Genomic DNA, 27,478 nt, shown 5'->3' with positions numbered 1-27,478 from the left:
TAAAATCGTTAGGCCAGTGCTTAGAGTGTAAATTTCATTTAAAATAACCAGCTGTGCATATATCCTGCTGACTACCCCCCTGTAACATACCCAGGTACAATCTGGACTGATGGACAGCTGTGTCCCCTCAGTTCTCGACTCCTGGTCTGCTCACACACAGCCTCCAGTATGTAAGTAACTCCCAGCTATACTGTAGGAGTGGTATGGCCAGCCACTCTTGAATTATACTGCAGGACAACACCAGCCAATTCCCAGTCCCCACGTCTGTCATTTTATTAATAGAAAATGATATGCACAAATCCTGTGATCTCCAATGGAGTTTCCCAGACACTTCAGTCCAAGCACACTGGTTTGGATAAAACAACTTTATTAACTACAAAAGTGAATACAAGTAATGGGGTATACAAGTCAGAATAGGTTAAAAAAATTAAATGCAACTAATGTCTAACTTAACAACTTAGTATGAATTCAAAGCAAAGGTCTCTCTCATCACATGTTTCAACAGTCTCACTAGCTGAATTTCTTCCAGTCAGGATCCCTGCCCCTGGTTGCTGCCTTTGTTCTTCAGGTATCGTGGATGCAATGAGTAGCAAGAAAGAGGAATAATTTGTGGTGTCTGCTCTCCTTTCTTATGTTCTGCCTTCTTATAGTCTTTCTCTTCTTCGAGAAACATCTCCAACTGAGATTCAGGCGATAGAAAGTCTGTGTGGAAGGGAACTCCAAGTGGTTTCTTTGTCAAGATGTAGATTTTTCACCCATGCCCTCTTTCCTGCTGAAGAGTGCCCACTTAACCAGGTGATAGTCCATTTGATTTTGTTGACACCTGGCTGAGGCATCAGCTTGCCTTTTGTCTCTAAGGAACTGCTTCATGGCTGCTCCCCAGACTTGGAACATGTCTTAGTATTGCCCTACAGAGAAATCTTATATCTTTACACAATGTTGCCACACATATTTTACCAGTACACTAATGATCAGCAAATTATGAATTTTCACATGATACAAAATGTATTGTAGTCCTGTAAAAGGTGTGAACACAGGGATACAGTTAGGGCTAAACCAGAGGTGAAAGTAAGCCGGTACGGTACAGTACGGCGTACTGGCAAGAGCCAGTACACAGCTGACTGCACCGGCAGGGGGCAGCTTCCTGAGGTGGTCAATTTAAAAGGGCCCTGGGTTCCTGGCAGTGGCCGGATCCACTGGCCCTTTAAATCGCCACCAGAGCCCCACTGCCAGAACCCCGGGGTAGCAGCAGCGTCCAGGAGCCCCGGGCTCTGGCAGTGATTTAAAGGTCCCGGGCTCCCGGCCACTGCTACCACAGCTGGAGCCCCAGGCCCTTTAAATTGCTGCCAGAGACCTGTGGCTCCCGGCCGCCACCATAGCTACGGCTACCCTAGGGCTCCAGCAGTGATTTAAAGGGGCTGGGGATTTAAAGGTCCCGCCCCTTCTGCCTGAGGTCCCACCCCTTCCGCCCGAAGGACCCCCCAACTCGCCTGCTTAGGACCCCAGCCCTGCGTAAGTCCCTTAAGTTACTTTCACCCCTGGGTTAAACAATACTATGGCTGTCTGGTCACTATATGAGGATGGGTGAGATCCCAGAGGAATGGAGAAGGGAAGCACAGTACCTATCTTTAAAAAGGGGAACAAAGAGGATCTGGGGAATTATAGACCAGTCAGCCTAACTTTGATACCTGGTAAACTACTGGAACAATTATTAAACAATCAATTTGTAAGCACCTAGAGGATTATAGGGTTTTAAGAACTAGCCAGCATGGATATGTCAAGAACAAATCATGCCAAACCAACCTAATTTCCTTCTTTGACCGAGTTACTGGCTAGTGGATAGGAGGGAAGCAGTAGATGTGATATATCTTGATTTTAGTAAGGCTTTTGACAAAGTCCCACATGACATTCTCATGAACTAGGCCTGGGAAATGTGGTGCACAACTGATTGAAACACCATACTCAAAAAGTAGCTATCAGTGCTAGCTAGTGGAGTCCTGCCAGGGTCAGTCCCGAGTCCAGCACTATTCAATATTTTCATTAATGACTTGGATAGTGGAGTGGAGAATGTTTATAAAATGTGCAGGTGACACCAAGCTGGGAGGGGTTGCAGGCACTTTGAAGGACAGAATTAGAATTCAAAATGGCCTCGATAAATTGGAGAATTGGTCTGAAATCAACGAGATGAAATTCAATAAAGACAAGTGCAGAGTACTTCACTTAGGAAGGAAAAATCAAATGCACCACTACAAAATAGGGAATAACTAGCTAGGTGGCAGTACTGCTGGAAAGGATCTGGGGGTTACAGTGGATCACAAATTAAATACGAGACTACAGTGTGATGCAGTTGCAAAAAAAGTGAATATAATTCTGGGGTGTATTTATAGGAGTGTCGTGTATAAGACACAGGAGCTAATTGTCCCATTCTACTTGGCACTGGTGAGGCCTCAGCTGGAGAACTGCGTCCAATTCTGGGCACTTTCTTTAGGAAAGACGTGGATAAATTGGATTCCAAAGGAGAGCAACAAAAATTATAAAGGTAGGACAATAAGCAATGGTCTTAATCTGCAGCAAGGGAGATTTAGGTTGGATATTAGGAAAAACTTTCTAACTATAAGGACAGTTATGCTCTAGGACAGGCTTCCAAAGGAGGTTGTGGAATCTCCATCATTGGAGGTTTTTAAGAACAGGCTGGACAAACACCTGTAAGGGATGGTCTAGGTTTACTTGATCCTGTCTCAGAGCAGGGAGTTGGACTAGATAACCTCCCACAGTCCCTTACAGCGCCACATTTCTCTGATTCAGATGAGAATGGCCTATTTTCCCCACTGGATAACCCCCATGTCTTGTTACACTTAGCCCTGCTTTCATGTACCTGAAATTACACCGAAAATGTATCACAGTTTGTAAGTCTGGAACATGGGCAAACTCAGAGTGCACAGCTTTGGGTACTTCATGGAACACCTCCTGACATAAATGCAAATTACACCTGCCAGCCAGTACAGGCCCACAGTTTTCCTCATTTACCAATGGGGGGGACAGAAAGCAATGTATGCCAATAGTCTGGATGGAGGTAGGAGTATGCCCTCAATTCTTCTAGAAGGAGTTAAGATATTCTGTCCCCACAAGCCTGCTAATCCTAGGGTTTATATTCCGGTGACTTCAATGGGAGCAGATTTCAGAGTAGCAGAGTTATGCCAAAGCAGAGTACTTTGGAAAATTCCACCTGTAACTTGTTTCTATTTTCTAATGCACAAACACACACCTTGTAATAGCTGGTTATGAAACATCTAGATAGGTATATAAAACAGCTGTGCTTATTACACTTAAAGATAACAAGGTGGACTGACAAAAACTTAGCGCATCAGTGCCCTGTGTATTCCTATACTATTTAAATTTTCTTCGAATGTAGCATATTTAATACATGAGGATCCCATTTGTTAACAGAATATTTGGATCAAAAAGAAACAGTCACCTTTTTAAAAACAATCATGAAATCATATTGTAATATAATCAGCCTTAATAGGATGGATTAATTAATTAGGGTCCAGTTGTGCAAACCTTGCTCACATTAGTGAACACTTACACACACAAGTAGTTTCATTGATTTCAATGGGCAAGTAAGGGTTACACAATTGAGCCCTTGAGTTGTACAGCAATTTGCAGATGTAAAGCACTATTCAAGTGAGAAGCATTATTATATTATCAACATCGTTCACTGCAGCCAGAAGGCAATGTATTTTCATTTCCATCTCAATTTGGTTTTGTCGACCCTGCACTCACTGAAAGTTAAAAAACCAATCAGTCTCTAGGGGCAACTGTATCTTTCAGCCATTATCCACATTAACACATGAATTTATTCCTATAAACTGCTGCTTAACCACGCCTGTAAAGCGGGGGTAAATATTAAAACGGAACCTGTCACTGACACCACCAAAAATAACCACAGGAAGATCCGATCGAGGACTTGAGCTACAAATTTCCAGTCTTGAACTACCTAGAAGAAACAATAACAATAATATTAGCTTGGTTCTTTTTTTACAAGTTTTGATATATTTTAGCTGCAAAAAATGCAATTAAATATATGGTCTGTGCTATTTATCATTTTGAACAAATGTTGCCGATACCATAAATATTTTTCCCTTGGGCCCCAAACCGTCAAACACTTATGCACATGCTTACCTGAGTAGTCCCATTGACTCCAATTAGTCTGCTTCAGTGCAGGGCTGGCTCTAAATTTTTTGCCGCCCAAAGCAAAAAAAAAAAGCGCCGTCCCGCCATAACACCGCCCCCCCAGCGCCGCGCCGCCCACCAAAACACCCCCCCGAGCACCGCGTCGCCGAAACACCCCCGCCATAGCGCCGTGCCGCAGAAACACCCCTCCAAGCGCCGTGCTGCCGAAACACCCCCCCAAGAACCACCCCGCCCCGCTGAAACACCCCCCCGAGCGCCGCGCCGCCCCACCGAAACACCCCCCCGAGAACCGCGTTGCCAAAACACCCCCGCCAGAGTGCCGCACCACCAAAACACCCCTGCCAGAGCGCCGCGCCGCTGAAACACCCCCACAAGCGCCACGCCGCCAAAACACCCCCCCGAGCGCCGTGCCGCGCCGCTGAAACACCCCCCCAAGCGCCGTGCTGCCGAAACACCCCCCCGAGAACCACCCCGCACTGCCGAAACATTCCCCCAAGTGCCGCGCCGTGCTGCCGAAACACGCCCCCCCGAGCGCCGCGCCGCTGAAACACCCCCCCGAGCGCCACGCCACCGAAACACCCCCCCGAGCGCCGCGCTGCCGAAACACCCCCCCTGAGCACTGCGCCGCGCTGCCGAAACAAAAACAACAACAACAAAAAACCTCGAGCGCCACCCCACCGAACCAAAAAAACAAAAAAACCCGACTGCCCCCTGCCACCCCAAGGTGCTTGGTCGGCTGGTGCCTGGAGCCGGCCCTGCTTCAGTGATGAAAGTTAAGCACATGTGTAAGTGTTTACAGGATCGGGGCCTTAAAATGGTTTTATAAAGATTTTTTAAAAGATTCACCCTCAAGTACTTTGCCATCGACCCAGCAAAGCACATAAGCCCGGCCGAGCTTTCACAATGCAGATATTGGCCAGGCTCCAGCCGTTCTAAATGCACCTTAATGAGCAGGTTGATGGCTGCTTTGTGTTTCAGGAATGCTACAGAGGCACTAAAGGGTACTGGTGACTGGCCCAGTAGTTACTATTTGTTTGGCCAACCTAGACACTCTGAAACTTCTGTCGTCAGAAAGAACCATGCACACACAAAACCGATCCTTTTCTGAAAATTACCTACCCTGCTGCCCTTAGCTAGAATAAGTAATTCAAGGTGTGTCTACGGTGTATTGTAACCCCAGGTCTGTGAGACCCGGGCTTGTGGGCTGAGTGTTTCCAAACCTGTGTTTGAACATCCACACTGCATTGTAAACCTGAGTTTACAGTTGCTGGACCCAGAGCTCAGAGCCATGCTAACAGGGCCATACGGCACCACGCAGACCGGTTGACGCAGGCCTGTGGCTGGAGCTGTGCCACTGCTGCAGAATGACAGGGCTCGGACCCAAGTCACAGCGGCACTCGGGCTCTGACCCACGCCGCAGCAGTGTCCTAGGACTCGGGGTCTGTGTGCTTGCTGACCCGAATCAGACTGATTGGTGTGTGAATGGAAGGCGGGCTTGGGCTCAACCCTGAGCCAGAGCCAGGCTTAATGTGCAATAAAGACATTGCCTAAGTGAGCACGACGGCTTCACCGGTACCAGGAGTACAAGAGAAGAGACATCTTTTCAGAACGTCTGCTAGCAGGCTGCCTAAACAAGCCTTTCTGACCCCCAGGCAAGAGACGGGGAGGCCAAACTGGAGACATGCTCTGGAGCAAAATAGTGGCTGCTGTGACATTTGTACGTCTGAATGTAAGAGAGCTGGAAAGCGGAGTGCAGGAAGGGCTGACTGGTGCCTGCTCATGTGGCGAGGCAGGCAGAAGGAGGCCGATGCCCTCAGAGAAAGTCCCCGCCCACCCTGAATGAGGTATGCTGGCAGGGCAGTTTGAGTGTGGGAAGCTTGTCCTGCTGTTGCCCAGCAGCTAAAGAGAGGACTTCAATCACCAGGGCTAGCAAGCCCTTTAACAAGCTTAATTGCTATGTACATTTCATTTACAGCTTGGGGGGGAGTGGGGAGGTACCAACACCTAACCCAGCGACACTATAGAAAGGGAGATTTCAAGTGGTGGAGGTTGGCACTAGAAGGCCGAGGTTCTAGCCTGACTCCGGGGAAGGAGCCGGTCTGGCTGTGTGATTTCTATAAATGAGGCATCTAGTCAAGAGGGGCCCACAGTCAGAAGGAAAGGAAGTAAAACAATTAGGTAGCACAGAGATGCCCCTTATGGAAGCAGTACTAGAGTGCTAGAAGGGATGAATGCCCTGAACAAAAGGGAACCAGGAAGGAAAGAAGCCGATTGCCGTGGCTAACTGGCAGGGTTTGGGGGCCTATTTGAGCCAAACAGAAATCCTTCTGAATTTGGAAATCTGACCCTCGAGAAACCAATCAAACTTGAGGCTGAACAGGGAATATGTGAAAAGGAAATTAGAAAGGCTAAAAGGGATTATGAAGCGCAAAGAGCTACATGCATGAAAACAAACAAGATATTATTTATGTATATCAGAAGCAAGATGCGTGAAAAAGAATCAGTAGGTTCACTGGGTCACCATGGACTAAAGGGAGCAGTTAAGGAAGATAAGGTTGTTGCTGAGACACTAAGGGTACACTGCAATTCACGACTGGCCCAGGTCAGCTGACTTGGGCTTGCCTGGCTCAGGCTGCGGGGCTATAAAGTGTCAGGGTATATGTTCCCGTTCAGGCTGGGGCCTGGAACCCCATGAGCCAGAGTCCAGCTCGAGCCCTGGGAGCCAGAGTCAGCGGACACGGTTGCAGTGTAGACATACCCACTATGATTTCTTTGCATCAGTCTTCACCACAAAGGATGCTGGGGAGAGAGATTTACCCGAACCTGCTCTTTTCTTGTACATTAGGGACTGTCAGATACTGAGGTGGCAGGATGAAGTGGCTAAGCTGCGAGCATATATATAAGATTCCCAGACAATTGTGTGTGGCTTTAGAGGAACAGTCATACATGGACTTTTCTCTACCATGCACTTTCATTAACAAGCATATCTGGGAACAGAGCATTGGTTCCACCCACTCCCTCCCTTGCCCATCCACTCCCTGCTCAAATATGCAGGGAAGTAGCAGGTGCCTAATGCATAAAGAAGCTCATGACTGAGGCTTCAGAATTTGTGTGATAACTAATGACCGGAGCCTGCAACGTGCATGCTGGCAGAGCTCACATTCGCTTAGAGGGGAGCTTTCCCTGAGTAAGTTCCCCTTAGTACTTTTCAGATGAATTGAATAGCTTTCTCCAGACTAAGGGTAGCCATTGTAGCTATCTGGTGTGGGATCTGTGAGCATTTTCCCAGGCCCTTCCTAGAGCTGGCCAAGGAGCAAACAAATACTAATTCATAAACATCTCGGAAACATTTTTGTTTTGAAGTTTTTTTAAAAGCATATTCATTTTCTCAAAAAAAAAATCAATAATTTTCAGTAAGAAAAAAAAAAAGTGCGGTGTTTTTCCTTTTTTGGTTTTATCATTCAAAACACTTCAATCCAGTCTGTCCCTAACGTGCATTTCTACTATCACAGTGATCTTCTGAAGCTATTAGGGAAATTTTAAAAAGAATTATAACCAATTATATCTTGGGGCCAGACCTCTTTGATCCACTTCTAAAAGCTGGATGGAAACAACAGACTCTCAGAACTGAAGCTTCAGAACAAAGGATACAATTAAAATGAATTATTTACCACGGATTGGAAGTAACTACAACAAACAGCTCCTTTCAGCATGGTACTAACAAAACCTCTATTTCTTTTTCATAACTTGTCTGTATACATCACCCACAAAATCATATCTTTTGGAAATTCCATGTTATTTCCACTTCTATGTTCATTTTTTAAAATGAACATCATAACAGACAGCTAGATAATTGGGGCAAGAAAGTTTGGAGAGCCAAATATACTTAATATTTAGGGTGTGATTCTGATATGACATACATTGGTGTAAATCAAGAATACCTTCACTGAAATCAGTGGAGCTATTCTGATGTAAAACAGATATAAGGCATTTAGGTGGCTAAAGAACCTATTTGTAAGTGTTAGATGAGACAAGTTATTTAACTATGCTGGCTGTAGATAAAAAAAAATCTTCATTCTATTTCTCTCTTAGAACAACCATGTACTCTTCACGTGTTAACATTACCTGTCTGATGAAATGCTCCTTTTTTACATGGCCAGAGATGTATCTAATAGAATCGGCAGCTTTTTCCAAAAAAGCAATCACAATTTTTTCTCCATCCTTGACTTGTTTCTGTTTCTTCTTGCCTGAGAGCTTTGATTTTAACACTGGGATAGTTCCTTCAGCCTCTGAGAAGGAATACCGATCCACATGGCCCTTCATGCACAATAGCCTAGGAAGCTTTTGAAGGAAGAGTCTTTTAACCCAGGGAGCCATAGGATGGTAGGTTGCTGAGGACCGATGGTGCACGTTAATAACGAAAACAGTAACAATAATTGAGAGGGTTACAAAAATCATAATAAACAACAAATACTCGCCAATCAGAGGAATGACTTTGGAAGAAGATGGTATTATTTCTTCAATTACTAAAAGAAAAACGGTAAGGGAGACTAAAACGGATGTAGATAATGAAAGTTTTTCCCCTTCGTCAGAAGGCAAATAGAACACCAGCACAGTTAGAAAAGATAATCCAAGGCAAGGGACAATTAGGAAAAGAGTGTAAAAAAGTGGGAGGCGTCTTAGAACGAAGGAGTAAGTAATGAATGGGTAGGAATGCAACCCATCCTTTCTGCTGCCTTTCATGCCTTTGGCCTTTAAGATCTCCCACTCTCCATTATCAAAGAAGTCTTTCCTATCTACGTTTTCATCTACTAAAATCAAGTCAACCATGTTGCCATCGTAGGTCCAGGATCCAAATTTCATGGAGCAATTCTGTCTATCGAACGGGAAAAACGTCACATCCATAGTGCAGGAACTCTTATAACTGGCTGGTGGAGTCCAGGTAACAAGCCCATTGTATTTCACTATGACTTTGGTCATCAGGGAGCCTTCAAAACGTCCATCGGCACTGGGGAGAGGAGAAATAGGATCAGTTTCAGTTTTTCACCAGACCCAGCTCAGTCATTTGGATTTTCTGATTCCACATCTGTTTTCTATTCCTTTCAAATGTGAGAGCACTGACACAGTATGAGTATCGGGCAAAGAATTCCATAAAATCCCAGCCGCTTTAGACATTGGGAGGAATGACCCAGATGATGAGGGTCATGGAGGTCCTGGGCTTTATAAAGTGCTACTCTTTTCCTTGTGTAGCAGATCTCAACTTCTAGACTCCCCAGGTCTCTCTCCATGTGATGCCTCCACATGAACTATGGCCCAGTGGTCAGTGGAACTATTCAGGATCCTGACGCTGGGAGGCAGCATGAACTAGTGGATAAAGCATGGGACTGGAAGTCAGGAGACACTGATTCTACTGCCAGCTCTGGTGACCTGCATCAGCTGTCTGTAACTACGTTTCCCCTCCACACTGCTTCTGTCTTGTCTCTTTAGATTGCAAGCTCTTCACAGCAAGGACTGTCTCTTACTGTGTTCACACAACGCCGAGCACAATGGGGCTCTGAACTTAGTTGGGATCAGTAATTCCAATAGCCCAGGTTTCGTGGGACTTTGAGATCCTTCACAGATTCATAGAGTTTAAGGCCAGAAGAAAAAACTAGATCACCTAATCTGACCTCCTGTATATCACAAACCATTACATTTCACTCCATTATCCCTACACTGAGCCCAGTAACTTGTGTTTGGCTAAGGCAGGGGTTGGCAACCTTTCAGAAGTGCTGTGCCGAGTCTTCATTTATTCACTCTAATTTAAGGTTTCGCGTGCCAGTCATACATTTTAACGTTTTTAGAAGGTCTCTTTCTATAAGTCTATAATATATAACTAAACTATTGTTGTATGTAAAGTAAATAAGGTTTTTAAAATGTTTAAGAAGCTTCATTTAAAATTAAATTAAAATGCAGAGCCCCCCGGACTGGTGGCCAGGACCCAGGCAGTGTGAGTGCCACTGAAAATCAGCTCGCGTGCCGCCTTTGGCACGCATGCCATAGGTTGCCTACCCCTGGGCTAAGGCATATCTTCCAGAAAGGCACCCAGTTTTGATTAGATGACATCAAGCAATGGAGAATCCACCACTTCCCTTGGTAGTAGGTTCCTATGATTAATTACCATCTCTGGTAAAACACTGTGCCTTGTTTCTAATTTGAATTTGTCTGGCTTCAGCTTTCAGCTACTGGTTCTTGTTATGCTTCTCTTTCTAGATTAAAGAGCCCTTGAGTCCCTGGGATTTTCTCCCCTTGCAGATACTGTGTATACGCTAATCAAGTCCTCAATATTATTTTCTGATAAGCAAAACAGATGGCGTTCTTTAAATCTGTTAGGCATTTTCTCCAGCCTTCAGAGCATTTTTGTGGCTTCTCTGCACCCTCTCCCATTTTACAATATCCTTTTAAAACCATTGACAGCAGAACTGGATGCAGTGCTCTCACACTGGTCTCACCAGTGCTGCCTGCAGCGGTAAAATCACCTCCCTACGGAGTACTCTCCTGTTTATACTGTCCCACTTTGACCCCCCAAAACCCCATGTACCGGTTGAAGCAGCTTCTGTCCCGCCGAGGATGGCTGTGCTTGGCTCCCCACTCCAGACGTTGCAACCTGGTGCACAGGATCACAGCCTCACTCCCTCAAATTTGGCCCAGCCGCACCCCTCGTTGGAGGGCTGAGCCAAAGCTGAGTGGCACTGTGTCCTTGTGCAACAGGGACCAGGTTGCAATGCCCAGAGTGAGTAGCCAAGCCAATCAGCCCCAGGGAACAGGAACCACAAGAGCTACTGTTGTGAGGCAGGCTCACGCTCCAACTCCCCCTCGCCAGGCCTCCCACTTCCCGGGGTAGGACTCATCCCATTTCAGCCACTTGAAATGTTGGCAGGTAGGTAGTTCTATGGTAATAGTATAGACAGCTGGTAGGGCTTCCTATTATTAAGGTTGCTTGATACTTCCCATTGTAAGACCCTGTTTTCAGTTGCTTATAACTTTGCCGAACTTTGACCATTCAGGCTGAAATTTTCCAGGCCAGCTGACATTTCTGGGAACATTTCAGCTAAAATAGTTCAGCCATTCCTGAGAATTATATTAGGGACAAATAGGTTGTTTTGCCCATGTTGAGAATCTAGCATCTCCATGCTGTGGAGCAGGGAGTTGAAATTTGGTAGGGGTGTGGCCTTTGCATCAGGGATGTGCTTTTGCTATTCCTGTTAAAAAACCTGTCCGAATTTGGTTATGAGACTTTGAAAAATATCAGTTTGCACATGCTCAGTACAGACTTGTTAGAGCTTGGCTGAGAAATTCTCTGAAGATTCTGTCTGCACTGAGCATGCTCCAGCCAAAGGCTGCAGGGGCTGACCAGGACTTTCCTTGAAGTCACTGCTCCTGGGTGCTGCAGACCATTGTGGTGCCAGGCACCAGAAGTGAGAATAGGATGATTGTCTCGCAATGCCCACACTGCCTGCTGGGCCAAGCAGAGCAAAGGATGAAACAGCCTGAGTCCAACGCAGAAGGAACAAGAGCTGGAAATGCAGGGAAAGAATGAGATCGGATGAGGAGGCTGGGGTGGGAGAGACATTGGGACTTGCTGGGCAAGGAGAATGAGGCAAAAATCCCAGGATGAGGTCCCTGATCAGAGACTGGGACTCAGAGTCAGGGAGGGGGAAGACTGGGACTCGGACAGGGACCCCAAAGGGGAAGACTGGGACTGGCTGGGCAAGGAAACTAGGACTGAGCTGAGCAGTCGGGGGAGGAGGGGATATGGGACTGGCTGGGTGAGGAGACTAGAACTGGGACAAGGAGCGAGGGTGGGGAGGGAGAGACAGGCTAGGGAGTGGCTGGGTGAGGAGACTAGAACTGAGACAAGGAGCGAGGGTGGGGAGGCAGAGACAGGCTAGGGAGTGGCTGGGTGAGACAGAAGCAGAAGGGTCTGGGAGCACTGGAGAACACTCTCTTCCAGAACTTGAATGGAACTCATTATTCCTGAGTCTCAGTATTCCTCAACTGTCAACAAATAGCTGTGAAAACCACTGGCAAAATGTGTGTCTCAGCAGTAGTAGGTTGTCACAGAGGATGACAACCTACTACTGCTATCAGTTCATCTGTTATCTCAAGTGGCAGAGGTCCATGCAGTGGAACTAAAGATTTCAACCTGCTGATGTTCCTGTGGGTGTCAATATGATTCCATATGATGGATTTTCTGTTTTTTCTATTTGTTTTTTAAAAACAGGAAATTACACACAACACTATGTTAAAAAAATGTTACAGTTGCAAAGTCACTGAAGGAGGCAGGAGTCCTGTGGGAAAAAAATTGTTTGTAATCATGTAATTAAGGGCTATCAAAAAAGCAGACTCACAAGAGGGCCCTGTTACGGTGGCATGGACAACCTTAATTCTGTCAATTTCTAACTGGAGCTTGACTTTGCAGCCTTAGTGTTTTTTAATGTTGTTTTTTGTGTGCAGTAAATAATACTAAGAGAAAAGTTGAGCCCAGGTTGAAGTGCTTTGCTAGGCTAGTGCACTATGCACTACTCAGCTCTACTGCGGGCTGGAGATGGCCCATTGTGTATAACAGAATGTGCTAATCTCATCTGCACCTGTCTCCTTTGTGTACTTATTTTGCTCCCTCCAGAACCACTCCCTACTATGGAAATTTCCTCTGTGCAAGTTTCAGGTAACATGGTAGCTGGAATGCAGAGAAGGAACAAAAACATGTGCCGAGCAAACTGTTTCATTCTACTGTCTGTCTACAGAAGGCATCTAGAAGGCCAGGGAAACACCTGGCAGTTTGGCAGCACTTTCAAGTAACATGAACCAAATTCTGCCTGGTGTTTTGTTCCTGTGCACTTGCAAGACAAGACATGGGAAAAGTGGGAGTAAGGGGAGAGTCACACAGAAGCTGATCCAGGGAGTGGGGATGGGCAATTGCTCCTTTTCTCCAAAAACCCTCTCTGGCAGAGTACCACAGGGATCATCTAGCCTGTCTCCCCTCTGCAACACAAGGCCAACTGGGAGTAGTGAAGAGATGCTACAGATTCTGCTCCTAGCAGCAGGCTGATGGCACCCAGCTGTGCACTGTGTTCCCCACAGATGCAAGTAATGATGTAGTTGGGGATTGGTCCTGCTTTGAGCAGGGGGTTGGACTGAATGACCTCCTGAGGTCCCTTCCAACCCTCTGATTCTAGGATTCGATGTCAACCTCCCGGAGTTCAGATCTGGATCTGAATCCTCCCCAGGGTCAGGTGTGATTGGATTAACAATGACACATCAGGCCCAGGCCGGAACTACAAAGTGCAGGTCTGAATCCAAACGGCCCCAGAGTTTCGTTCTTTTATTTTATTTCATTGAATTTGTAAAACACAATTCTAGGCACTCCTGCCCAGTGCGTAATATGGATATAAAAAAAGGACTGCGTCCGTAGACAAATCCATCTCAGCACACTCCCTGTTCACCAACCTTAGGGAAGAGAAGGGAAAGATGGGCTGTGCCTGGAGAGTTAACAAATCTGGGCTCTGGCTGGCCAAGCCGGGGAGCAAGGTCTGAAATGGAGGACCCCTCACAGACCCCTCAACGCCCTGCCAGCAGCTCCCTCTTGCTTACACTGGGGGAGCTCCATGCAGCTCAAGCGCCTCCGCCGATCTCAACAGTGGCCGTATATCACAAGGTGAGGAGCTCTCTCGGGCAACCCTGTCCCGAGCCATTCTTAAAACCAACCTTTGAATCCCACCCCAAACCTTACTGGAAGCCAGTGCAGACCACAGAGCATTGATCTAATGGGCTCCCAGTGTCCAGCTCCACTCTGCACCAGCTTCAGTTCCTGGTCCCAATATGTAGCCCCAGGCAGAGTATATGACATTATATGGAGCGATCTAAGCCAGCCAGCATTCTAGTCCAGACACATTTCTGGATAGCCGCTATCTAATGAGATCCATGGTTAAGCCCAGTGCTAGCCAGCATGGCTGAAACGTGATGTTAGTTATTCACTGAATAAGTCTAAACAACTATCTGAAACCCTGAGCAATGAGCCTTGCTTTAAAACCTGAAGATCCTTATACTCACTTTTCAAACAAAACAATGTCCGGCAGCCACAGCGACTCTGACGGAACCCGGATCGCCGTGATCCCACCATAGTCCTCAGGATTCCAGCACAATTTATGGTCAGTCCATTCCTGCAACGAGCCAACAATGTCCTCTTTCCATTCAGACACAACAGGCTCCCACCGCCAGATGGGACATTGGTCCATCTCAGAGGGATTGTAATACACAGATGTAAGCCCAGCACAATGGGACCTCAAGTCCTGATTGGAATCTATGTATCACAACAGCTGTTGTTGTTATTAATTTATTTATTAATTATTATTATTATTATTATTGAAGTTGGTAGTGACCCCTATATTTAGGTTTGTAGCGGGGTGAACACCCACTCCAGCCCTGAAGGGGTTGGAAAAACCCTGCAGAGGGCTGGGGCTGCAAAAGGGAGCAAAACCCTGGCTGATTGGGGGAAGTGGCTGCATCTGAGGTCATGCCCCAATCTAAGCAACTAGGCCTTATAAGAAGGCCAGGGAACCCAGAGGGAGAGTCTCTTTCTGACTGGAGAGGGAGACATGGCTGCTGAGGAACTCACCCAGGGGACCTAGAGTGAGGCAGGGCTGGGGAAGGGCCTTAGGAGCTGGGAAGCCCTAGGCCAGCAACTCCCCAGGCTACAGGGCCTAGTTCTAGACCCACCTAGGTATTGGGCTGGCAGAGGGGCAGCCTGAGGGTGGGTAAAGGCAGCCAGTCTGAACCCCTTTGCCTGTGATGAGTGGCTGATAAACTGCAGTCTGCAGGGTGCGGGGGCTAAACTGAGACTGGGCAGTAGCCATGACTGAGGTGATGTGGGGATGGGGGTGGGGGTTCCCCCTAGGGGGAACCCAGTAAGACTGTGGGGTACTCCAGGAGGCAGAACCCTGAGATAAGGGCACTGGGGTCCTGGGAGGGACACGGGGGGCCAACGGCAAGCAGATCACCGGCCTGCAGAGGGCGCTCCTGGGTCAAAGAGCTAATTCCCGAGGATGACCAGCAGGAGGCGCCACAGGGGTGAGTCCTGCGAGGTGCTACAAGGTTGTAACACTTTCCATTACAAAAGAATTCGCCTCCACTTTCTGCAAGAGGCCTGTGATATTTGGCAGGGAAAATCCCTTCAGGATAGAGAAGTGCCTTTTCTTTATCCTGTGAAATTCTGTTCAGATTTGGTCACCATTTTTTCCTTCTCTCCCTTGTGTTTCTCAGAAAAAATTTTTGGTAGCCTGCCAAAATCACTGAACATTCCCAGGCTGGGCTCACACCACCACCAAAACAGCAGCAACGTGCATGGAGAACACCAGTCAGCTGCCAGGGTGGAGAGAGCCAGGCTCATCCCCGGAGCCTCTTCTCTGCCCGCTCCAACCTGGCACATGGGACCCAGCATCCCTCAACTTCCAGAGCTGGCAAGAGAATGCAAAGCCAGGCTCCACCCATAAACCCCTGGACTGCCTGTGACCACCCTATGAGCCCAGCACATGGTGCCAATGGCCCATATTTCCTCCTTCTGCCATGCAATGTAGTTAGTCCTGCAACTCAAGTGGTAGCAGGCTGTGTTGCAGAGCTGAAGTTTTGGGGTTCAAACCCTGTAGATGATGGAGGGGTGGGGTATTACAGGCATGTAATAGAAATGTTTTTTTACCTTTGTCCTTAATAAAAAAAACTAAGACATTACATACAAGAATGACAATAAAAGAATGTTCTTTATCCAAGCACACCAAAGTTAGGAAATGCCAGATTTACGCTTGCCTGTGCAACCCTCATTCTCTTGCCTGTGCAACCCACATACATTATGATAAAGTCTTCAATTACATTATCACATACTGTGTTATCCACAAGACCCCTGCCTCATTCAGTGCACAGGATAGAAGACCAAGGGGGCTGATGGGGATGCTGGTGAGTTCATGTTTTAGGAGTAAGTCAGGTGCAGGCCTTTCTTTCAGCACTGAGCTTTGGCACGATTTTCCACCTCCTTGCTTTGTTTCTTTGGTTAGCTTTGTTAACTTTGGATCACATGATGCCCAGTCTGAAGAGCTGGGGATATGAGCAATTCTCACAGTGAAAGAGATTTTTGCTGCTGCATTCATTATTTATGGGTTTTTAGGCTGCCCTGTGAGATTGCAAAGAGAGAAGAGAGAACATGCAAACTAAAATCAATACCAGTAATAGCAGCAGCTTTCTGTAAAAGCTCACGAGACAGGGCCTAAATAGCCCCTCGGTTTTCCCAGAAACATCCTGCCTGGTACTTGCTGATTGGCTATGGATATCCCAGAAGGCAACATTCTTTGGCACGTCACATACTATGGATATGCCGAGTTTGCAATGTCTGCCATTAGTGATGATGCCCCATTGCTGTCCGTTCAGATTGCTGCTACAAAGCTCGTTCTCCTAGTCTGTGGCTTTGACCATGTCACCCCTCTCTTTGTGAAAGGGACTGTTGGCCCCTTACTAAAACTCAGTGGGGGTGTTTTGGTTGGCTACCTCCCACTACCAAAAGGAAGGGGAGGGTCAATGGGAAATCAGGACCCTGAGACTGACTGTCCCCAGGAACAATGGGGAGAGGCCAATGCTCCAGGTCAGCCTGATTGACAGGACGGGCAGGCTAATGAAGGAGTCAGGGGGGGTCCCAAATTGCCTGGAACAGAGTAGGGCTGAGGAGAGAGCAGGGGCCCAAGGTGAGCTGGGGAGCAGAGCTACGCCAACCAGAGAGAGAAGCAGCCCAGGGAGCAGACCTGTGCTGGGGGCAGAGCTGCAGCAACCAGAGCCAGAGGGGCCAGTGAAGCAGCCCAGGGAGCTGGAGGCAGAGCAGCAGCAGTGCTGGGGCTGGGGCTGGAGCCATCTGGAGCTGGGGGCGGTGAGCAGCTGGGGAGATGAGGGGGACCCTGGGCAGCGGGCCCAGTGCAGGGAGGCGCCCCCAGCCAAGAGGCTCTGCAGGCCAGACTTGGAGGGGGATCGTAACCGCGACAGGGCGGGGGCGACGCTGGGAAAAAGGGTCCTGCCACCTAGAGCCTGAGGGCTTGTGGCCACCACCAGAGCAAGCGTCCGACCCGCAGCACTGCCAGGGCCTGGGACATGTGAGGAACAGACTGAACTGCCCTGACATTCCAGAGATGCTGGTTGTGACGTCCCCGTGCCACAGAGCAGGGTGACGCGTTTCTTTTCCTTTAACTGTTCCCATTTTTTTCCTTATTTTTTTAAATTGGTTGCTGTTTAATAAATTGTATTTGCTTGAACTTGTAATGATCAGTGGGTCAAGGAAGCGTCCAGAGCGGAGAGAGCCCCCCAAAGTGGGGACACCCCAGCCCCTGCCCTAAGTGACCAAACAAGGCTGGGGGTCGAGCCCCGCAGGAATCCTGGGCCCAGCCTTGTTGGGGTTACGAGGACTCTGCCACACAGGAGAGAGGAAGGGGAGCCCTCGAGGTCAGGGAGGCCTCTGGATAAAGGAAGTGGGAGCGAGGACTCAGATCCTTTCGCTAGCCCATTTCACTGGGGTAGTGTATGAGCCAGGAAAGTTCCCCACAATAGCACGACTATTCCCCCACTTACAGTTGCATCCCTCCATTGGCTTGCTCTTCTCTCCTGCACAAATATAAGCTGCTCTCAAGGCTCTTCACAGTAAATCCCCATCCTACCTATCTTCTCTCATTCACCATCAAGATCTCAACTCCCATCGCCAATCGTCCTGGGATGCCAGCCTCCGTCGCTCACTTGTTAAATTTTCAAACAAGCCCCTGCATGCTTTCTCCCATCCTGCCCCTCACACCAGGGAGAAGCATCCCCAAAACTAACTTATCAGCCTCCTTCAAACCCCCTTTCAAACTCTGCTTTGCTGTGTTGTCTACAGAAAACTTGACAGTGCTTAAGCGGTTAGGGTGCTGATACCACCTTGTACTCCCCAGTCTGTCTGCATCCATCTGTTGTCTCTTGACTTATAGACTGTAAATTCCTTGGGACAGGGACTGTATGTTTGCTCTGGGTTTGTAAAGAGCCTAGCGCAACAGATCCATGAGTGGGGCTTAGAGGCACTACAGTAACACAAATAACAACGACTTTCTGGGATGACTCTAGTGCTAAGAGGATCTCAGAGAGGAACAAAAATTAAAATTAAGTTAAAACTTATTTCAGTGCCTAACATGTAACCCTTCCTTCTTCCACAGGCTGTGATTCCCTCACCACCAAGGGGTGCAGGTTACAAGGACTCTGCTACAAACCCTAACTTTAGTCTCCTTCCCCAGCGCTCAGACACACTCCCAGCAGGTGGCAGCCCTGGGGAGGGCTAGCAGCCAGAGCAGAGCTGACCATGTGGTGGCTGATTTTACCTGGGGAACTGGAGGGCTAACTCAACCAGGGCTAACTCTGCTGGGGGAGGGAGGTTCCCCAACAAAACTCTACAAACTGGGCGTCACCTTGAAGAGGGAAAGGGGTCAAGCTGAGGGATGTTGCTTCCAGGTCCCCAGAGGCCAGTTCTCAGGGGGACCCTGCATGCAGACCTGGGACATACCAGCCCCCACTACCCCCAAAATGGCTTCTCTCCTCTCCAATGCTCCCCGGGGCAGGCATTTCACTTCCTATTGGCCAGCCTAGCTCTTCTTCCCAGGCTTTTCCCTGTCTATCATATGACTCTACCCCCACCTCCTTCTCTCAGACAGTGCCTCTCCTCTGAGCAGGCATGCTGGCAGCCAGCCGGGCACCTCTCCTCTCTCCCTCTGCGTTGCCTAACTGACTCTGAGTCTGCTCTTGGCCCTGTTTCCTCCCAGGGACAGCGCACCTCCCTGAGTTATACGCACACAGAGCCCCTGGCGGGTTACGAGTACAACTAGATCATTTCTCCTACGGTCTTTGTGCTCGCCTGTCTCTTTGTCTGTCTGCACCTATTGTCTCTTGTCTTAGGGCAGGTGCACACTGTGCTGGGCCACTGTAGCGCCTAAGTGAAAGCGCTCCTATGCCGACGGAGAGCTTCTCCCATCGGCATAATTAATCCACCTCCCCGAGAGGCGGTCGCTCTGTTGACAGGAGAAGCTCTGCTGTCGAGCTAGTGCTGCCCGCATGGGGGTTAGTTCAGTATAACTACATCACTCGGGGGGAGTGTAATTTTCACAGCCCTAAGCACTGCCGTTATCCTGATACAGGTCTGTGCTGTAGCCCTGGCCTTACACTTAGATGATAAGATCTTCAGGGCAGGGACGGTCTCTTTGTTCTGTGCCTGTACCACACCTAGCACAATGGAGTGCTGGTCCGCGACTGGGGTCTGTGGGTGCTACCACAATACAAATCATAACTACTAATGATGGCTGAAAGGGGCTAATGGCTGCCATCAGGTGGGTCGAGGATCTAAGACAATCACTGACCTTGTTAAAGCCAGTGGGTGCCAAGCACCCTCCTTCAGGATCAACAGAAGGCAAAATCCTGCAGCTGCAGACTTACACTTGCGAGTTACAGGCTGTAAAGGCTCCCCCAGCGCTGTAACTCACTCCCCGTCCACACTGGCAAGGCATTTGCAGCGCTGTATCTCCGTGGTTGCAGCGCTGCATGTACTCCTCCTCCCTGAGAGGAATAGCGAGTATTGCGCTGCCGCTGCAGCGCTGCGGCGCCAGTGTGGCCGCCCAATGCGCTGTGAATGGCCTCCAGAATTATTCGGCAGTATCCCACAATGCCTATTCTAGCCACTCTGGTCATCAGTTCAAACTCTACTGCCCTGGCCTCAGGTAACCAACCATGTGACCCACCCTTTACATTCCCCGGGAATTTTAAAAATCCCCTTCCTGTTTGCTCAGCCCGGCGTGGCGTGGAGTGCTATCGGCGAATCTTTCCAGGTGACCATGCCTCCATGCGCCAAGCGAGCCCCAACATGGAGCAATGGCAAGGTGCTGGACCTCATCAGTGTTTGTGGGGAGGAAGCTGTCCAGTCCCAGCTGCGCTCCAGCCGGAGGAATTACAATACCTTTGGGAAGGTATCAAAGGACATGATGGAAAGGGGCCATGACCGGGACGCCCTGCAGTGCAGGATTAAAGTCAAGGAGCTGTGGAGTGCCTATTGCAAAGCCCGCGACGCAAACGGCCGCTCGGGTGTTCCCACCGTGACCTGCTGATTCTACAAAGAGCTGGACGCGATACTTGGGGTTAACCCCACCTCCACTCCGAGCACCACTATGGACACTTCAGAGCCGGGGGGGGGAGGGAGGAGGAAGAGGAGGAGGAGGAGGAAAACGGGAGTGATGGTGGTGGGCCGGATGGAAACACCCCAGAATCCCTGGAGCCATGCAACCAGGAGCTTTTCTCGAGCCAGGAGGAAGGTAGCCAGTCACAGCGTCCGGTACTTGGTGGAGGACAAACAGAAGAGCAGGTTCCCGGTAAGCGTTTTTTTTTTGAGGGGGGAAGGAATTCTTTCGGTGCGGGCTCTTTGGGAGAGGAGGGTTAGGCATGCATGCCTTGATGCGGAATAGTGCATTGATGTGGTTTATCACATCGCGGTAATCGGCCTCGGTAATCTCCTCGAATGTCTCATCCAGAACGTGTGCAATGCGCTTGCACAGGTTTATCGGGAGAGCCACCGTGGTCCTTGTCCCAGCCAGGCTAACGTGTCCGCACCACTGTGCCGCGAAGGACAGGGGGACCATTGCTGCACACAGGCAAGCTGCATATGGGCCAGGGCGGAAGCCGCATTGCAGTAGAAGACCCTCCCTTGCTTCCCAGGTCACCCTCAGCAGCGAGATATCGTCCAGGACGAACTCCTGTGGAAAATGTTGGACAGTGTTCAGTGTAGGTGCCCCCTGAAGCTGTTGGCTCTCCCCAAGGCACAGAAACCCAGAGGAGTGCAGCCCTGAAACAATCAGTCCCCCTTACTCACCATTTTGAGGCTCCCGTGGGATATGTGCACTCTGTTTCGGACGGGAAAATTATGCTATTGTGTAGACCCTGTGTGTTTTCTACTCCTTAAGTGCAAGGGGAATCATTACTCTGTCTGGTATAAACAATGCTGCCTCTGTTAAATGTTGCATTTTGCCTATACAGCTGCATCAACCTTGAGACCTCAGCCGTCCCTCTTATCGCCTGCTCAGAGGCTGCAAAGACTCAGGAAGAGACCGCGAAAAAGCAAAGAAGACATGCTGCAAGAAGTGATGCGGCAATCTACTAAAGAGAATGAGAAAGCACAAAACTGGAGGGAGAGAGAAAGCAGGATCCGCCAGGAAAACGCAGCGCACCGGCGGCAAAGCACCGCGCACCGGCAGCAAAGCACCGCGCACCAGCAGCAAAGCACTGATAGGCTCATAAGCATCCTGGAGCGCCAAGCAGATGCTGTCCAGGAGCTGTAGCCATGCAGAAAGAAGAGCAGTACTGCAAACGCAAACGCCACCCCCCCCCCACAGCCCTTGTCCCAAAACTCTTTCCGTTGTGCCCCACTGTCACCTCCAACCCATTTTCCCCAACTTCCGTGTTCTTCACGCCACCCACTGCCTCCAACACCAGTATCTTCACCACCCAGCCCTGAAAACCACGACCCTCACCCTCTGCACTCAACCCTCATCACCATGCAGTATAGCTATCCTGAAGTGCAGCACTCACTGCACAGCACATCAGACAGGACATACGCGGATCTGTGATTGTACCGTTCCCCACTCCACCCCCTTGTTTCTTTTCAATAAATAATTTTTTTTTCTTTTCAATAAATGGATTCTTTGGCTTTGAAAACATTCTTTATTATTGCATAAAGTAAAAGACTCCTTAGCCCAGGAAATAAACAGGCACTGCAAGTCTGCTTGTCTGCTAAGCAGACACTGATTCCTAAAGATTGGAACTACTGCACTTCACTCCCGTGCAGGGGCACCAGACATCACTGCTGGTTTTCAGCCTCAAATTGCTCCCTCAAGACATCCCTAATCCTTGCAGCCCCGCCCTGGGCCCCTCTAATAGCCCTGGTCTCTGGCTGTGCAAATTCAGCCTCCAGGTGTTGAAGCTCGGAGGTCCATGCCTGAATGAAGCTTTCACCCTTCCCTTCACAAATATTATGGAGGGCACAGCACGCGGATATAACCGCGGGGATGCTGTTTTCGGCCAAGTCCAGCTTCCCATACAGAGATCGCCAGCGGCCCTTTAAACGGCCAAAGGCACACTCCACAGTCATTCGGCACTGGCTCAGCCTGTAGTTGAACCGTTCCTTGCTGCTGTCAAGGCTCCCTGTGTAGGGTTTCATGAGCCACAGCATTAACGGGTAAGCGGAATCTCCAAGGATCACAATGAGCATTTCAACTTCCCCTACCGTGATCTTCCGCTCTGGGAAAAAAGTCCTGGCCTGCATCTTCCTGAACAACCAAGTGTTCCGAAAGATGCGTGCGTCATGCACCTTTCTGGGCCAGCCTGTGTTAATGTCAATGAACGGTGATCCACAAGCGCCTGGAGAACCATAGAGAAATACCCCTTCCGATTAACATACTCGGATCCTAGGTAGGGTGGTGCCAGAATAGGAATGTGCGTCCCATCTATCGCCCCTCCACAGTTAGGGAACCCCATTTGTGCAAAGCCATCCACTATTTCCTGCATGTTTCAGAGTAGCAGCCGTGTTAGTCTGTATCCGCAAAAAGAAGAACAGGAGTACTTCCTCTATATATGTTCCATTCTATATGCATCCGAAGAAGTGGGCTGTAGTCCACGAAAGCTTATGCTCTAATAAATTTGTTAGTCTCTAAGGTGCCACAAGTACTCCTGTTCTTCTATTTCCTGCATGTTACCCAGAGTCACGGTTCTTCTGAGTAGGATGCGATTAATGGCCTTGCAAACTTGCATCAACACGATTCCAATGGTTGACTTTCCCACTCCAAACTGGTTTGCGACCGACCGGTAGCTGTCTGGAGTTGCCAGCTTCCAGATTGCAATAGCCACCCGCTTCTCCACTGGCAGGGCAGCTCTCAATCTTGTGTCCTTGCGCCGCAGGGTGGGGGCGAGCTCCTCACACAGTCTCATGAAAGTGGCTTTTCTCATCCGAAAGTTCTGCAGCCACTGCTCATCATCCCAGACTTCCATGACGACGTGATCCCACCACTCGGTGCTTGTTTCCCGAGCCCAAAAGCAGCGTTCCATGGTGCTGAGCATGTCTGTGAATGCCACAAGCAATTTCGTGTCGTACGCGTTACTCGGCTCGATAGCATCGTCGGACTCCTCACTCTCACTGTCACTTTGGATCTTAAGGAATAGTTCGACAGCCAAATGTGACGTGCTGGCGAGACTCGTCAGCATACGCCTCAGCAGTTCGGGCTCCATTTCCCGCACACAGATCGCGCTGCACAGAAACTGTTGAAAGATGGCGCCAAAAGGTGGACAGAAACAAAGGGATTTCTGGGATGCGAACCGATGCATCACGGGGCATTGGGACAGAACCCAGAATCCCCCGCACCCACGCCCCCTTCCCACAACCCACGGCACCAGAATGGGAAAAGGTGCTCTGTGGGATAGCTGCCCATAATGCACCGCTCCCAATAGCGCTGCAGTTGCCACAAATGTGGCCACGACAGTGCGCTGGGCAGCTGTCAGTGTGGACAGACTGCAGTGCTTTCCCTACTTGGCTGCACAAAGTCAGGTTTAACTCACAGCGCTGTACATCTGCAAGTGTAGCCAAGGCCTTAGGGCTTCTGCCTAAAGCAATAGGTCTCGTGGCAAGCTAGAGCTAACCCATGTAGATTAACCAGGGTTTCCCTGGTTGCCAGCACAGGGACTAGGCTGTGTTCGCTGGCAGGAGAAAGCCAGCAGGAGTCGTGAGTGTGACCCTGAGAGGAAGCAGAGACAGAGCACGGGGCTCCCTGAAGTGTCAGCCTTGGGGATTTCTGAGCAAGGAACCTGCCTACCGCTTGCTTCTCCTGTGTTCAGGGAAATGAGACTTTGTGGACACTCTTTGTGAATAAACAAGATCACACCAAAAATATACATAAATCGTGGAAATACTTCCAAGATGTTTGAGTGAATTTTTCCATGCCATAATACCGCAGCAGTACTTCAGTCAGTAAGAATGGGCTACCTGGTACCCACAGCGGTAACAGTCGGCAGCCTCTGCATTACTGGGAGTATTGATGCTGGTCACTGAAGTGAGGACACCTAGCATATTGCTTTAAATAAAACTACACGCTTTAATACCTTCAAGATCGTTTTACTGATGCAAAGAAGAATTAGCCATCACATTCAAAGGGGCAATGGTCATGCATTGATTTCGTTTCCTATTGCTTTCTTGTTAAGGCTGTATCCATTCTCATGCACTGTAATCAGAATGATCCTTTATATTACCATAGCACCTAGATGCTCCAATGGAGATCAGCACCGCATTATGCTACAGACACACCGTGAGAGAGAGTCTCTAGCCCAAAGAGCTTACAGCCTAAGTGGACAAGGAGGGGAGGGGAAACACAGAGATTTGCCAAGGTCTCACCACAGGTCTGTGGAAGAGCCAGGACTAGAACCCAGGTTTCCTGATTTTTACTCCAGTGTCTTAGCCACTACAGCGATATCAGCTCACCCTGGTCCCTGTCATTCTCACCTCTGATAGCTGCTCCCAGTGGATGGACGGGCATTGCCCGATGTTCTGCCAAATCCACCTAGACTGAGTATCCCCCACTTAAGACTGGGGAGAATAACGTACAGCCTAATACTGACCAACAGCTCTTCTTGCTGTTCGGCCTCAATGCTCCATTTCTTAGTTTCATCTCAGTACTTCTAGTTACAGCCCTGGGTGTTGCACTAATTCCTGCTTCTCCTTGCTGGTTACACACATCACGGATTTGTGGTCTGTTATGTCCTCCTTCCGTTCCGGCTTAGCCGAGCTGTACATATTTACCCCTTCTGAGCACGCTTTGTATATTCGTCCCTCCAGGACTCAGATTATTTTTCTTGTTCTTCTCTGAACTCCCTCCAGTTTGTCACTATCTTGGGGCTAATAAGGACCCACAGCTGAATGCAGCGTTACAGATGTGGATCTATCAGAGTAATAGAGGGGGATTGTTACTTCCCTGCTCTGGGAGGCCATTGGATGTAGCCCAGATCACACTGGCCTTTGTTTTGCTTGCATCCATATTACATGGCCAACCCATGTCCATACTTTGCTGCCCATCATTACTATTAATAATAATTTGTATTATGGTGTAACAGTAGCACTGAAGCTGGAGCCAGTCTCGCTGCGTTAGGCACTGTACAAACACATCGATTCACTGGTTTTAAGGCCGGAAGGGACCATGATGATCATTTAGTCCAGTGGTTCCCAAACTGGGGGTTCACAAAATGTTACAGGGGGCTCTCGGAAAAAAAATCTCTAATGGCAGACAGAGCTGTCCCTAGGGACCCCGGGCAGCACGGGGCCAGCAGCCCAGAGCCCCTGGACTTCCAAGAGCTAAACAGATCAAAGCAAGCATATCTATCACACTGAGGAGATTTAAACTTCAAGACTCCCTTATAAGAAATGGAAAGGGAGGTGGATATTTTTTGCTGTTTTTAAAATTAAACAAGCAGCTAGTATTGTTTTTAAAATGATTATGAGGAACAAGTTTAAGCTTTGTCGTAACGTGCATTGTTTGTCTGGACTGCTCAAGACCTGAATGCTTGTGTAGGAGGAACTCTTTGAGTTGGCTTCTTAAATACCTTCATGCTGTTTCACATCTGATACTCCTTGATGAAACATAGGAGCCTTGTCTTATAACAGGCTTATTCCAAGTGATACAAGCTACGAAAGTGAGATCTTGGAAGAGTGTTGCCATTTTCATAATGTAATAAAAATACTGTAATGATAAATAAGAACATAAGAATGGCCCTACTGGGTCAGACCAAGGGTCCATCTAGCCCAGTATCCTGTCTGCCAACAGTGGCCAATGCCAGGTGTCCCAGAGGGAATGAACAGAACAGGCAATCATCAAGTGATCCATCCCCTGTCGCCCATTCCCAGCTTCTGGCAAACAGAGGCCAGGGACACTTAATAATAATTAGTGTGTAATAAGCATGTCATAAAAACAAATTTTATATTTCCAAGGTCACTGCTTTTATAATTTATACTCAGGTAAATGAGAAAATCCCTGGAAATATTCATTTTTAGGAGGGAGTTCACGAGACTTGACATTTTAGTGAAAGGGGTTCACAGGTTGTTAAAGTTTGGGAACCACTGATAGTCTGACCTCCTGCATAGCACAAGCCAAAAAACCTCCCCAATGGTTCTTGCACCAAGCCCAATGACCTAGTGCTTTATTTTGGAAGGACAAACAATCTTGATGTAAAGACTCCAAGTGATGGAGAATCCACCATACCCCTTGGGGATCTGCTGGGAGGGGACAGGAGGGGCTGCTCACCCGATACTCCTCCCTATGAGCAAGTGGGCAGAGAAGGGAATGGAAAGGGGCAGGACATGACAGGAGACCTGCCTCTATTTCCCTACTGGTTGGCCAGAGAAGCTGGCCGGATGCACGGGATGAGTGAGCTGCGCCACAAAACGCAGTGATGTAACTCACTCCTCCCCAGAGCAAGGGGGAAGCAGGGAATTGTGATCTGAGTCCCAGTTTATGGTCTTGTGTGCTCCTGCAACTACATACGTGCCACCTCTTATGCTGGACAGGAGACAGGATAGCAGGTGCCTGTATGATGCCAATCCTCAGCTGACATTTAGTCCTACAGAGAACACTGCCAGATGGCATAAATTAGAGCAGCCCCTAGCCTGCTCTAATTCACACCAGTAGGTTGGGACCTGTGCCAATGTACCATGAGAATCCAGGTGACGTAACTTGCTCCCCACCAGTCTTTGATGCAGGAGGGAACCTGGGCCAGTCCCTGTAGTAAAACAGGCTTGAGCACGTGTGGTCTGTGACGTCACACTCCCCATCCTGCACTATCTCCCTGTGCTAAGGTGCCATTTTGTGTCTGCAAGGTGAACAGTCATGGGTGGCAGGTGAACCCCAGCCTGACCTGCCCCTTCTGCCTGAGGCCCCACCCCTCCAGCCCCCGCTCCTGCAGCTGCCAGCCCCTCTCCTTCCCCCCTGCCCCAGCCCCAGGCCGCCTGAGCACCTCCAGCCCCGGAGCCAGGCCCGCCGACAGCAATTCCGGGCCCCAGGGCAGAACAGTCAATGGGCCCCCTAGAAAGGATGGGCCAGTCTCCTACTGTCTGTGTTTCTGTGGATCATTTTCTCTAATACACATTTACCAACCACAGAGATCCTAACGTTCAGCTCTTCCCCAT

The 27,478-nt window shown here is 48.9% G+C and overlaps 1 protein-coding gene across 2 annotated transcripts in view; it reads right to left on the bottom strand.

The window, feature by feature from the left end:
* Nucleotides 1-402: 402 nt before the first annotated feature.
* The window catches only part of CHRNB3 (cholinergic receptor nicotinic beta 3 subunit), a 39,555-nt gene continuing 12,479 nt past the window's right edge, over nt 403-27,478 (bottom strand). Inside the window, exons 4-6 of one of the 2 annotated variants that reach the window (XM_054032780.1) lie at nt 14,287-14,396; nt 8,320-9,202; nt 403-3,997 (exon numbers count right to left, since the gene is read on the bottom strand). In XM_054032780.1, coding sequence (XP_053888755.1) covers nt 3,863-3,997; nt 8,320-9,202; nt 14,287-14,396 — 1,128 coding nt within the window. In that variant the 3' untranslated portion in view covers nt 403-3,862. The remainder of the gene's footprint in view (nt 3,998-8,319; nt 9,203-14,286; nt 14,397-27,478) is intronic. The other variant, XM_054032781.1, reaches the window with a different exon arrangement.

Source organism: Malaclemys terrapin, chromosome 6 (genome assembly GCF_027887155.1).
Source record: "Malaclemys terrapin pileata isolate rMalTer1 chromosome 6, rMalTer1.hap1, whole genome shotgun sequence".
NCBI classification, from domain to species: domain Eukaryota; kingdom Metazoa; phylum Chordata; order Testudines; family Emydidae; genus Malaclemys; species Malaclemys terrapin.
Note: the sequence above shows the minus strand (reverse complement) of the source record. Positions and strands in the feature narration are given on the sequence as shown.